At 50.0% G+C, this 13,673-nt stretch overlaps 2 protein-coding genes across 12 annotated transcripts in view; one reads left to right on the top strand and one right to left on the bottom strand.

Annotated features, from left to right (window-relative positions):
• Positions 1 to 13,673, top strand: part of PPIE (peptidylprolyl isomerase E) — a 71,558-nt gene that overhangs the window by 55,895 nt on the left and 1,990 nt on the right. For 9 of the 11 annotated variants that reach the window (XM_034962067.3, XM_034962061.4, XM_055094971.2 and 6 more), the window contains exons 8-9: positions 623 to 808; positions 4,633 to 4,775. In XM_034962067.3, coding sequence (XP_034817958.1) covers positions 623 to 808; positions 4,633 to 4,775 — 329 coding nt within the window. Of the gene's footprint in view, positions 1 to 622; positions 809 to 4,632; positions 4,776 to 5,009; positions 5,423 to 13,673 lie in introns of those variants that run through there. The other 2 variants (XM_003815411.6, XM_008968377.4) reach the window with 1 other exon arrangement.
• The window catches only part of BMP8B (bone morphogenetic protein 8b), a 35,356-nt gene continuing 26,971 nt past the window's right edge, over positions 5,289 to 13,673 (bottom strand). The window contains exon 7 of the mRNA XM_034962045.4: positions 5,289 to 12,295. Coding sequence (XP_034817936.3) covers positions 12,146 to 12,295 — 150 coding nt within the window. The 3' untranslated portion in view covers positions 5,289 to 12,145. The remainder of the gene's footprint in view (positions 12,296 to 13,673) is intronic.

Genomic DNA, 13,673 nt, shown 5'->3' with positions numbered 1-13,673 from the left:
GAAACCATCACCAAATCCAGAGTCATGAAGATTTGCCCCTATGTTTTCTTCTAAGATCCTTTGGTTTTTCTTTTAAAAAATCAGTTTCCTACCAATTTAGTGTGGTTTTGGAAGGGAACAGAGCTCGAACATGTATATTCAATCCCCCTTCATCAGAATCTCCTATAGTCCTGGCCAGGTGTGGTGGCTTACACCTGTAATCCCAGCACTTTGGGAGGCCAAGGTGGGCGGATCATCTGAGGTAGGAGTTCTAGACCAGCTTGGCCAACATAGTGAAACCCCATCTCTACTAAAAATACAAAATTAGCCAGGTGTATGGTACATGCCTGTAGTCCTAGCTACTCAAGAGGCTGAGGCAGGGGAATGACTTGAACCCAAGAGGTGGAGGTTGCAGTGAACTGAGATTGTGCCATTGCACTCCAGCATGGGCAACAAGAGTGAAACTCCGTCTCAAGGAAAAAGAATCCCTTATAGTCCTTACAAGGTTAGTATCACAAAGGTTTATAATGAGTATCTCTTATTTTAAAACAAAAATATGAACATTAAACAAAAGTTTTTTCGAGGTTTTGTTTTATTTTGTCCTATTTTTTAACCCCAGCGCTTTTTCCTTTCTCAATTCCAGAGAATTTCCGCTGCCTGTGCACTCATGAAAAGGGCTTTGGCTTTAAGGGAAGCAGCTTCCACCGCATCATCCCCCAGTTCATGTGCCAGGGCGGTGATTTCACAAACCACAACGGCACTGGGGGCAAGTCCATCTATGGGAAGAAGTTCGATGATGAAAACTTTATCCTCAAGCATACGGGACCAGGTAGGAGCCAGTTGGCATGTGGTGATGAGGGAGGCTGGGCAAGGGTGGGATGGCCAGGCAGGATGGAAGGACAGGTTGTAGTTCTGGCTGACGGACACTAAGAGTCTGGAGGAAACCCAGCCACCAGACATAGGAGAACCATGCAGCCTTGCTAGGGTGGAGTTGGCTTGTTGACATTCAGGTACTGTTCATCCCCCAACCGTGTCCACAATTCCTGTTAGCCCCGCTTGGATTCTGTGGTCTGCTGTTGCAGGCTCTTATGCTTTCAACCCCACTGCTCTCCCTGCCCTCACCATCAGATTTACTCAGTAAAATCTCTGTGGTTAGTCCCCCAGCAACTAGAGAAAAAACACAGAATTGTACTGAACAATCCCACTTGAAATGTATAACTATAGTTCTTAAGGGGACCCTTGGCAACCTGACCAGATTTCCCTACTTGATGCTCAGTCCCAACCGGAGATGATGTGTCCATGCCTGTCTTCACTTCTGAAGCCCTCATGTCATCACCTTCCCACCTCATCTAATGCTTCGCCTCCTGCATCTCTCCACTCGTGCATGCTCTTTCTTCCAATTACAGGGGATGAGCTGTCTCTCCTAGGCCAGCCTCTCCACCTGTGGACTGGATCCTTTCCCTCTCCTCTACTTAGGAACATGGCTTCTAAAGTTGTCCCCTTCTTGTAATCCATTTCCCCTGCTCTGCTAGATCAGTCCATTAGCATGAAAGCATGCAGTTATCAACCTTTAAAAAAAAATCTTCATCCGGTTGCCGGGTGCAGTGGCTTAGTCCTGTAATCCCAGCATTTTGGGAGGCAGAGGCAGGCGGATCACCTGAGGTCAGGAATTGGAGACCAGCCTAACTAACATGGAGAAACCCCATCTCTACTAAAAATATAAAATTAGCCGGGCGTGGTGGCGCGTGCCTGTAATCCTAGCTGCTCGGAAGGCTGAGGCAGGAGAATCACTTGAACCTGGGAGGCGGAGGTTGTGATGAGCCAAGATCGCACCATTGCACTCCAGCCTGGGCAACAAGAGCGAAACTCCGTCTCGAAAAAGAAAAAAAAAAATCTTCATCCTTGTACTCTTGTTCCCTCTCCAGCTATCACCCATGCCCCTGGTCCCCCATCTTTTTTCAAGAAGTAAAAGCATAACTTCTTGAAAACATGGTACAGACTTGCTGCCTTCGCGTTTTCTCTAATCTCTTCTAGGCAGACTTCTAGTCCCATCTCGCCATTGAAACCACTCTTGCCAAAAATACGAGTAGCCAGTTCTTGGCGATCATCTTATCCCACCTCCCAGATGTTATCCCACCTCCCAGGAGCATTTCATACTACAGGTTGAGTGTCCCTTTCCTGAAATGCTTGGGACCAGAAGTATTTTGTATTTTGGAATATTTGCATTATACTTACCAGTTGAGCATCCCAAATCTGAATATCTCAAATCTGAAATGCTCGAGTGAGCAGTTCCTTTGAGTATCATGTCAGTGCTCATGAAGTTTCAGATTTTGGGGCATTTTGGATTTTGGATTTTCACATTTGGGATGCTCAGCCTGTACTAACTCTGTTCTCCTTGACTCCTTCTTCACTTGGCTGGCAGGACTCCTGCCTCTTCTTGTCTCCTTTTACCTAGATGGCTGCTTTTTCTGTCTTTGCTGTCTCCTTCTTTTCTTGACCCTTAAACACTGAAGTGGCTCAGAGCCCATTCTTTTGTTCTCCAGAAGCCTGTTACCCTGTGCTCCGTTTTTCTAACTGGTGGTTTGTAGGGCCCCTCTTTACTATACTGAACTGACATGTGTAGGTGATATAGCCCACTGACCCACATCGTTATTTTAAAAATCAGTATTCATCTGTAACTATAATAGGGAAGAACATCAGAGGAAATAAATGAATTTGTATAATAATCGAATATGTTTCCAGATGTACATGCTTAAGCACAGCTGTGTCAGAACACAAAGTGAATTATTTAGGCGTCTGCCCCTGTACTAAAACGCAGCAGTTAGAAATGCAGACGAGAGTGTCAACTGGATACCACTAGCAGTGATGCTATTGGTGATACGGCTTTGTGAAATGGTAGATAAAGTTGATTAGAGTCCAAAGTAAAGAATAATCTGTTTATTTACATCGTAGTTACATTCCTAGAAGATTCCATGGAAAATCAAAAGCACTCCAAAACTTTGGGCTTATATGTATAATGGAATTATGTTTTAGGTGCAGATAACTGTAAACACATTTTTTACCTGTACCAATATCTGACAGGATATTTGTTGTTTTGTTGTTGTTTGGTTTTTGTTTTTTTGAGACAGGGTCTCTTTCTGTTGCTCAGGCTGGAGTGCAGTGGTGCAAGATGGCTCACTGCAGCCTCAACCTCTCCAGCTCAAGCAGTCCTGCCTCAGCCTCCCAAATAGCTGGGATTATAGGTGCACGCCATCCATAATGCCAGGCTAATTTTTAAGTTTTTTGTAGAGACAGGGTTTCATTATATTGCTCAGGCTAGTCTGGAACTCTTAGCTTCAAGTGATCCTCCCACTTCAGCCTCCCAAAGTGCTGGGATTACAAGCATTAGCCACTGCGCCCAGCCTCTAGCAGGATGTTTGTAAGGGCCAAGAGGATATGAGACAATTCATTGTGCCAGACATTGCAGAACATCTAGCATTCCAGGCCCCCACCTGCTAAATGCCAGTAGCACCCCCACAATATTTCAGACAGTCAAAAACACTTTCAGGCCAGGCACGGCGGCTCATGCCTGTAATCCCAACACTTTGGGAGTCTGAAGTGGCAGCCCAAAGCCAGAGGATCACGTGAGTTCAGGAGTTCGAGACCAGCCTGGGCAACATAGTGAGATCCTGTATCTACTGAAAAAAGAATAAAAAAATTATCCAGGTGTGGTGGTGCACGCCTGTAGTCTCAGCCGCTTGGGAGTTGAGGTGAGAGGATTGCTTGTGCCCCAGAGATTGAGGCTACAGTGAGCTGTGATGCACTCCTGTACTCAACCTGGGTGACAGAGTGATCCCTATCTCAAAAAAAGTAAATTCAGATTTCCAAAGGTTTCCTAGGGACAGGACACCAACCCCACTGAGAAGCAGTGCCCTAAGCAGTCACACCCAGTCCCAGGGCTTTCAGCGGTATCTCTGAGTTAAGCTTGTGCAGACTGGCATCTGCATGCTGATGGCTCCCTGAGCTCCAGACTCCTGTCCAACGGCCTGCCTGTTGTCTTCACTGGATATCCCACGAGCATCTCACACTTTACATGTCTAAAACAGCTCTTGGCCTTCTCCCCTAAACTCTTCCTCCCCCTCTTCCCTGTTTCAATAAATGACTCCACCATCCACTTAGCCGCTTGATCAGAAACTTAGGAGTCGTTGTGGACACACACACACATACATACATGTACACATACACACACAGACACACACATATACATGTACATTCTCTTATGTGACAAATGTCCATGTTACCAGGCCTCACTGTGTCATAGCTGTCATTTTGAATGGCTCTTTTCCACTGATTGTGAGCTCCACCAGAGCTTGGACTATGTTCTGCTCATCAATGTTCCCAGGGCTTAACAGGGACCTGGTTGCCAAGTAGACACTTAATTGTTAAATAAATGAATTAATGAAAGAACAGACCAGTATAAAGTGATTGAAACACCTCACTTACCATTTCACTGACTATTAACTGAATCAAAGATAAGGTGGCCGCATTTGCATGTGATCTGTGCATCCCCGAGTCTGAGCCTGACTGGCTGAAGGGCTGTCAACAGCCTGCACAGACGTCCTTTAAGGGCTGGTAGCCAGGGTTCGGGGAGCTGATGGTTGTTCTCTCCCTCAGGTCTACTATCCATGGCCAACTCTGGCCCAAACACCAATGGCTCTCAGTTCTTCCTGACATGTGACAAGACAGACTGGCTGGATGGCAAGCATGTGGTGTTTGGAGAGGTCACCGAAGGCCTAGATGTCTTGCGGCAAATTGAGGTATGTGGCCAGGAATGGGCCTCCTCCTTACTCAGGCCCGAGGAGCACAGCCCTGTGGGAGGGCTGGAGAGTCTCTGTGGCCTGAGAGAGATGGCCAGGGGCTGTGTCCAGCGGGAGGGGCTGCTGCTGCCCTGGTTCCGGGGTGGAAGTGGGCAAATGGGCAGGCAGGGGTTGGTATCCCTAAACCACTGTTAGTCTCCGGCCTTACTCCCTCACTTCTATTCTGCCACAAAGGCCCAGGGCAGCAAGGACGGGAAGCCAAAGCAGAAGGTGATCATCGCCGACTGTGGGGAGTACGTGTGAGGCGGCACTCTCTCTGCTTCCCCCTCCGCTCTTGACCCTGCATATCCAGGAAGGAACTGCCAGCCTCAGAGGAGGCAGCACCGAGGGTGCCTGTTTGAAGCGAGCAGCATTTGGGATATGTGCCCTTCCTCAGGGTCCGCTTGGAGCAGCTCCTCTGCAGGCACAGCCTGGACTATTCCCAGGCGCAGCTGTGGGCCCAGGAGCCAGCTCAGGTGCTCCCCTCCACCATGGGCAGGCTGTGCAAAAAGCCACTGGCTTTTCTCAGCATTTGCTGCTGGGCCTCTCCTGGGACTACCAGTGTGGCTCTTACGTGTTTTCTTTGCTAAAATAAACCCTAGTTCTTATATTGCTCTTCCTGCTAGTTCTTGGGAGTTGTCAGAGATTGTGTCTGTGGCTAAGCTGGACCTCTGAGGCAGGCTGGTGAGTGGGGAGAGCAGAGCATCTTTTCCACAGCTTTCATTTCCTCCCTTGGGCCGATCCCCTTAGATGTCAGGTGATGTATCTTCACACCAGGCATCGATGTCAGGGCAACGGAAATTAAAGACTGGAAAGTTCCGGTCTTCTGCTGCGTCTGCTCCTAAACCCAGCTGCCGGTCTTACAGCCAGCAAGTGTACTTTCAGTGGTTCATTTGTTTATTTGTTCACTTTCACCCTACAGATTTTAAAAAATGAAATTTTTATAACTCAAAGTGCCTTCTCTGTGCCAAGTACTATGCCTATTTGTCAGGAGACAGGAGGCCAACAAACTACATGTGCCTAATCCAGCCCACTGCCTGTTTTTATGAATCAGGTTTTATTGGAACACAGCCACATCCATTTATTTACATATTGTCCATGGTGGTTTCTTACTGCAGTGGCAGAGGTGCATAGGGGGCTATAGACACAATACAGGCTATGGTCCCTGTATTAGGGTTTTCTAGAGAAGCAGAACCAATAGGATGTGTATATATGTAGAAAGAGATTTATTTTAAGGAACTGGCTCAAACAGTGGTGGGAGCTGGCAAGTCTGGAATCTGCACAACAGACCAGCAGGCTGGAGACTCAGGAAAAAACTGATGTTGCAGTTCAGCTCTGAGGCAGTTTGGAAGCAGAATTCTTCCTCCAGTGATCTCAGTCTTTTTTCTCTTAAGAATTTCAACTGATTGGATGAGGCCTACCCACATTATGGAGGGTAATCTGCTTTACTCTCTACTGACTTAAATATTAATCCATCTAAAAAATAGGCCAGGCATGGTGGCTCATGCCTGTAATTCCAGCACTATTGGGAGGCTGAGGCAGGAGGATCACTTGAGCCCAGGAGTTCAAGACCAGCCTGGGCAATGTAGAGACCCCCATCTCTAGGGGGAGAAAAAAAAGCCAGGTATGGTAGTGCACACCTATAGTCCCAGCTACTCAGAAGGCTGAGGTGGGAGGATCGCTTGAACCTGGGAGGTTGAGGCTGCAGTCAGCCATGGTCATGCCACTGTACTCCAGCCTGGGTGACAAGAGGGAGACCCTGTCTTGAAAAAAAGAAACCATCATCAATAGCAACATCTAGACTACTGTTTGACTAAAAACTGGATACCATGGCCTAGCCAAATTGACACACAAAATAGACCATCACAGTCCCAAGGCCTAAAATACTTACTATCTGAGCCTTTACAAAACAGGATTGCCGGCCACTGAAGAGAACAAATGGTCCCACCCCCTGCTGAGCTCACAGTCTGGCTCTCCTGTGTGCAGCCACTTCTTGGAGCTGGCTTCTCTCCACTCCCCCTCCAGATGCTGGTCAGCCAGGCGGTTGTAAAGAATCTCATCTGCTGAAGGCTTTTAGCAGGGACTGAGCCCTGTAGCTGTTGGACACCTCCTGTGGGTTGGGTCACTCAGACCATTCAGAATCCACTGAGCTGAGCTTTTGCATCTTGGATTGAGATCTGGATGAGCCAGGAGGCAGGAGAGGCCCCGTGGTCCTCATGACCCTAGGATAGCTCTTGCTGAGGGATGGTGGCATTCTGCCCTACCTCTGGCTCCCATGTGCCAACTGGACTTTCTGAGCTCCAGCTGCTACAGTTGACTGAGTTTCAGGCTCCATGTAGCTGGGATATACTACATGGTTACCCCTCACCCCTATGGAGCTTCCAAAAGAGACCCTCCCTCAAAGCACAGCCCCTTCTCTGAGTGCAAATAATGGCCATCAGAGGTCAGTCACAGGTGTTAGGCAGGCATCTATGAAGCTGGGGATGATAGCACTGACTTCAGTGCTTGGACGAGAACCAGGAGAGAGTGTGTAGAAAAAGCACAGCCAGCCTCCCATAAAAGGACAGACTCCTGTGACAACCTTGTCACTCTGTTCCTCCCTGATACTCTGGGGAGGTGGAGGCCAGTGGGCAGTTCTGAAAGCTCAGCAGGTTTGGAGCCATTGGGTGTGGACTCCTCTCCCAGTGTTCCACCTGGGTGTCCACAGATGTTATTGAATGCACACTGGAACCCTGCACAGGTAAACTGAGGCTTTAGTGGCGTGACTGCCAAAGGTCACACAGGGTGGTTTGGCAGAGCTGGGATTAGAAGCCCAGCCTGTCTCTCTTCAGTAGTAATGGAGTCCTGGGAGGTTTACTAGGCTTTAGCCTCAATCTGTGGCGGCAGGGTCCACAGCCCTGGGGAGTGACACAGTCATGGTCCCCATGATTGGCCAGGACCTGTGTGGAGAGACACAGGAGACAAGACCCTGCTCTTCCAGGCCAGAAGGGAGGGGAGCCCCAGAGCTGGGCAGCGGCATGCCCCACAGCCTGGCCACCTGCTTCGGCTACGCACCATGCAGCAGCTGCGCCTGGCTGCCTCGGGAAAACTCTGACCTCTCTGGGAAGTGGAGCCAGTGGCTCTGTGGGTGTCCTTTCCTGCAGCCTGGAGAGCAAAGCGGCTTTCCCTGGGACTGTGTGGCTCCTGTCCCAACTGGCCTCCCCATTCCACATTCCCATTGCTGGACCAGCACCAGGACTGGGCACAGGGCTTCCTTTTGCTGATTCATTTCCCTCCTAACTCATTCAGAGTTGAGCCCCATCTGAGTCCCCACATGCTGGCCCTGAAACAGTTACAAAGGCTGAAACCAGGGATGGCAGGCCCAGGATCAGTGCTGTGGCTGTTGGAGTGTCCTCTCCAACAGCATGACAGCCGCCTCCAGGTGCTCCCAGCATCTGTTGCAGTCATGGCAGCCTCATGGCAACCTCTGAAGAAGGAATTATAGAACCAACTTTTTATTGTTGAAAATGGACTCTTGTAGAGTTCAGTGATGGGAAACTAAAGTAGAAAAAGCACATCACAAAGAAACATATATAGTACAGTGTGATCCCAATTTTGTAAAAATATCTGTAATATGTAAGCATAGGTATTTGTATATCTTAAGAAAAAAAGCCTAGAAATAAAGTCACAAAAATATTAATAGTGTGTTTATTTGACTTGTGGGACTGTAGTGATTTGAATTGTATTTTATTTTTTATATATCCCACTTTCCTCCAAAACTGCATTATTTTTTTGAGAAGTGAAAGACATTTTTGAAAAAGGGGGTCAAGTGTCCATCCAGGGTTCCTTTCAAAAAGGGGGCCAAGCAGTTGACCTGGATGGGCAGTTCCCCCATGCAAATTGCCACCCAAGACACCTGGTGGGTACAGACCTCTCTCAGCAGGACATGGGATCCCAGTGTCTGGGAACACAAGAGCAAAGTTTCACAGCCACTGCCACAAGTGACACTTGCTAGGCCTTTAAAGGCTATAAGAATACAAGTCCTGCCCTCTGAGGGATGCCATGTGTAGATTGTTTAGGAAAGAGCACAGCTCTGAAATAAATACATCATCACCTGCGGAACACATTTTGGTTTAATGGACAGACATAGAAGTGGCTCAAAAATAAGCAAATTCATTTGTAATAATACCAGCAAGTACCTATTGTTAAGCATTTATATGTCAGACATCCCAAAGATTTGTGTACATACTTAGTCTTTATAATAGCTTTGGGAGGAAAGAACCAATATCATACTCTACAAAGGAAGAAGCAGAACCAGGATTCAAATCTATTTGGCACCAAAAATCTGCCTCTTGCTACACTGCCTCTATTCCTGTTTCTTTGGACCTTTTCCAGAACATGTTACTTCCCTGCCTCAGTTAGAAGTTAGTGACTACGAATCCCCTGCTGACTTGGCCTCAAGGCCAGTATTGCACCGCAAGGACCAAGACTGCTGGGCATTCCTCTTTTGCCTGTTGTATGCGTCCTCTCTTCCTGTCAACTGTCATTGATTTCTCATTGCTGTCAGTAGATCTGAAACAACCACCACCATCATCCTTCCAACCCTCATCTGGTGCAACGAGATAAACAGGCCATGCCCTAAGCAAAGAAAAGGGAAATGGTGGTATCTGTGCTGCCAGCCTGGGCCACCCGCTGCAGATGCACATGCTTGGCTCAGCAAACAGATAAGGATTAAATTCATGGACTTTGTGTTCATTCACAATTGTTTCATTGCTCAAGGGATTTTTCTATTTTATTTCATTTGGTGACTATCTGGATGATAAAAGTTGCTGAAAGTCTGATGGCCAACTAGGTAGACAAAGCCTTATGTTTTTCCATTGTTCTCTATGAACCAGGAGGATCACGGCTCGTATTGGTTCCTGCTATGCACAGCTTGATTAATGGGTAAGGTGTACTCCATATCTACAAACCTTCAGGTAGTTTACAGACATTCTTGGTGCACCCCTAACTATGCCAGATCATTGGCTGGGCACTAAAGATACAGGTGGAGTAAAAAATTAATTGTCAAAATAACTGGCTAATTTAAAATTTACAATTGCCTAGAAGACCATCTTTGATGTTAAGAAGGAACAATTTAGTAAATACTAGGATGGCAAACAGGTTCCATAATTTCATTTTGTTGAGACAACAGTTTTGCTCATGTCACCAGGCTGAAGTGCAATGTTGTGATCTCTACTCACTGCAACCTCCACCTCCCAGGTTCAAGCAATTCTGCCTCAGCCTCCTGAGTAGCTGGGATTATAGGCATGCACCACCATGCCCAGGTAATCTTGTATTTTTAGTACAGACGGGGTTTCACTGTGTTGGCCAGGATGGTCTTGAACTCCTGACTTCAGGTGATCTGCCTGCCTTGGCCTCCCAAAGTGCTGGGGTTACAGGTGTGAGCCACCATGCCTGGCCAGGTTCCATGTTATGTGCCAACTCTGCTTCGTGACAGCCACCAGAGCCCCACATTCAGGGTTATGAGGCTGCTTCTGGCTCACTATGAGGAGTTGGTAGACAGATTCTTTGGCTGAAGGTTGTTTGGAGATCAAAAAGTGCAGATAGAAAATGGAGGCCCAGATAAGGAAGCCACCTACAAGGCAGGTCTCTTCACCTCCAGGCCAGAGCTGAGATCCCTGTGCTGATAGGGAACTCTCCAACTTCCAGACAGCCTGGGGCTGCCCTTTGCGTACATGGGAGGGTCTCTTCCTCTGCGCTTGCACATGGAGGCCCTCCCTGGTCCAGGTGGAGGGGCTGCTGTCCCGCAGTGTGGCCCCAGCCTCCACCCCTGCTGCTGGACCAGCTCTCCCCAGGCCCCTCCCTGGGGGTGCAGCACGTGAACTCCAGAGAGGCGCATCCTTGGGCCCATGGGGAGGTGGAACCACTCTGCTGGGCTGTGCCTGTGGATGGGGCGGGCGCAGGATCTGCTTTTAATGACACAGTTTGGGCAGCTGGACTCTGTCTATTCCAGCAGGTAAATTACAGGCTTAGCAAGTCAGAAATCAAATAAACACTCCAACTCCCAGTGGCTGCTCCAAGGAGAACAGCAGTTTCCGAGAACAGCAGAGGCTGAGACAAACCTCTCCACCCAACTCAGCCTAATTACTACTTGTCATTCCCTGAAAAGGACCTTTTCTTTGACTCACAGGCCCAAGACACAGGACAGGGCTGCTGGGCACCCAGGGTGACACTGACTTTGGTGATCAGCCTGTTTTTGATGGCCCCTCGCCTCGCCCCAGACCTGGTCACAGGCTGCCCATGTTGCCGATACATGCTCGGGCAGGGATGGACTGCTCCTCAGCATGGCAGAAGATGGCAACCAGGTTTCACTTTACATCATATCTGTTGGCAGTGGCTGTGCTGATCATTTGAAAATTCCACTCAGATTTGGAAGAAAAACATTCCAGATTGATTACTGATGTCTGCCATTCAGAGGGGAAAGGGAAATGATGGCATCTGTGCTGTGCATTGTCATCCTGGGCCACCCAATGCAACCACATGCTTGCTCAGCAAAGGGAAAACTCCACAGAGCTGAGCTCCTGGTGGGGCAACATGGTGGCAGATAGATGGGTCAATTGGAAGCCCCAAGATTTTTCTGTTTCTCCAAAGTAAAATGTCCATGCACTTACATGTCTTTCCTAGATGGCAGAGGCAAATGCAAAGCAGGAAGACAAGGGAAGATAAATGCTATTGGCTTTAGCCCTAAATCATGCTGTTCACTCAGCTTTTTCTTGAGTTGACTCCACATGTCTACCTGTGACCAGTGGATCAGTGCTTCAGATCCATGAATATACAATACTTTAGGGGGTATCCAGTTTTATACCCCACCTTGCACCTCGGGCAGGCAATGGGGAGCCAACCAGACCCTGACTACACACACCACACCCTGTGATGGATGGTGAAGAGCTCAAGGTGGCCAACAGTGGGCTCCAGGTGCCTCTCAGGTCATTCCACATCTATCTCACGACCTGAGCCAGTAAGGGGCATGGATAGGACCTCAGACAGGACTTCTGTGCCAACCCCAAAGAACCAGCCAGGACATGCCGCCGGGAGAGGCATTTGCATTTGGGTAGAACACCGCCTGATGATTGAGACCACCTGGGCTGGAAACAGGACAGTCACACAAATGCCTGGCAGGGCAAGGGGAGCATAGGAGCCTGGCATGAAGGAGAAAGGGTCATGTACATGGTTGTGAGTGTCCTCCCTGGCAATGCCCCGGCCTGGGGTCTGGCTGGGTTTGAGGGTTTCCTGCTTCTGAGGGGCCCAATCCAGATGAGAAGGGTGGCTGCAGCTGGGCCGGGCGGGTGGACTCAGTGGCAGCCGCAGGCCTTGACCACCATGTTGCGGTGCTTGCGCAGGATGACATTGTTGCTGCTGTCATAGTAGAGCACAGAGGTGGCGCTCAGCTTGGTGGGTGCACAGCACGCCTTGGGGACTGCGTCTGGCATCATCAGGTGCACCTGGCCAGGAAGGGGGCACAGGCAGGGGCATGAGCCCAGTGGCCTCCTCCAAGGACCTACCCAGCCCCACCCCAGCTCCACCTGCTCCCTGCCCTGGCCATCTCCAGGCCACATGGGAGCAGCACAATAATAATAACTATTAACAGGAATAAGAGCAGCCCTCAGGGCTCCAGGAGTGGGAGCTGTAGTAACACCCAGTGCCCAGGGAGGGACACATGGCAGGGGGTGTGGGGCAGGTGGGCAGGGCGCTAATGAGGGGCCTGGAGTCCCAGGCCAAGGGCTCAGACTTCCTCCTGGGGATAATGGGAAGGAGAACTGCATGGCCAGGTTTGTGCCTTAGTGAGGAGCCTGGAAGGACCACTTTCTTCTTTTGGCCCTTCGGACCCCCAGAGGCTCTGCCTCCCACACCCTGGCCTCCCTCCCCAGGCTCTGGGAGGCCAGGCCTCGGCCCCTCTCCTGTGCTGCTCCTTCTCCCAGAGGACTGCATCTACCCTCAGCACTTCAAGGCCCTGCACGTGCCCGCACCTCTCCACTCCCCAGGCTCAGCTTGGACCTCTCTTCTGAACTCCAGATTTGCGGATCCTGCTCCCCTCGCCACTTCTGCACTTGGGGTCTAATGGGGCCTCAGCGGAACATGGAGTTCCTCCCGCCCTGACATCATAGCCCCCGCCTGGGAGGCCTCCTGGATGACTCCTCTTGCCTCCTCCCTTCCCTGGGAGCAGCCCCTGGCTCAACCTCCACCTCCATGCTGCCTTGGACCACCTGCCCCGTCCAGCTGCCATCACCTGTCAGGTGACCACAGCAGCCTTCACTCATCCCCTGCTCCTCCACCTTCTACCACCACCCCCACCCCCAATCCCAGCCTCCCCCAGCAGCCAGAGAGAGGTCCTTCTGGAGGGTGACGTGGACCAGAACACTGCTTTGCTAAAGAGCTCCGACAGCCTCTTGGGTTACTTGGAATAAAACACCTTCATTCAGACCCCCAGGCCCTAAGGGAGCCGGCCCTGCCCACCCTGGTGTCACCTCCCTTCACCCTCCTCCCACTCACTGCACCCAGCCCCTTCTCCCTGCTGGCCCTGAACCTGCCAAGCTCACTCCTGTCTTAGGGCCTTGGAATTGCTCCTTCTGCTGGAACATTCCTCCTCCAGCTGCTGACTGGCCCCCTCCTTCTGTGGAGAGGCCAGGCCCAGTCTCTCCCCACTGATGGAGCAGCCACTCTGCTCTTCCTCACAGGAGGCGTCACCTCCACAGTTGTTTTGCTTTGGACAAACCAACAAACCAATAGCCTCCCCTAGAGCGCAGCGCCTGTCTGTTTGCTGCCCAGCAGGTTATGAGTGCTCACTTTAGTTGAGCCCCTGAGGGGCAGGGGCAAGGGCAG

This window comes from Pan paniscus, chromosome 1 (assembly GCF_029289425.2).
Source record: "Pan paniscus chromosome 1, NHGRI_mPanPan1-v2.0_pri, whole genome shotgun sequence".
Lineage (NCBI taxonomy): Eukaryota > Metazoa > Chordata > Mammalia > Primates > Hominidae > Pan > Pan paniscus.
This window is presented reverse-complemented; position numbering and strand designations above follow the sequence as displayed.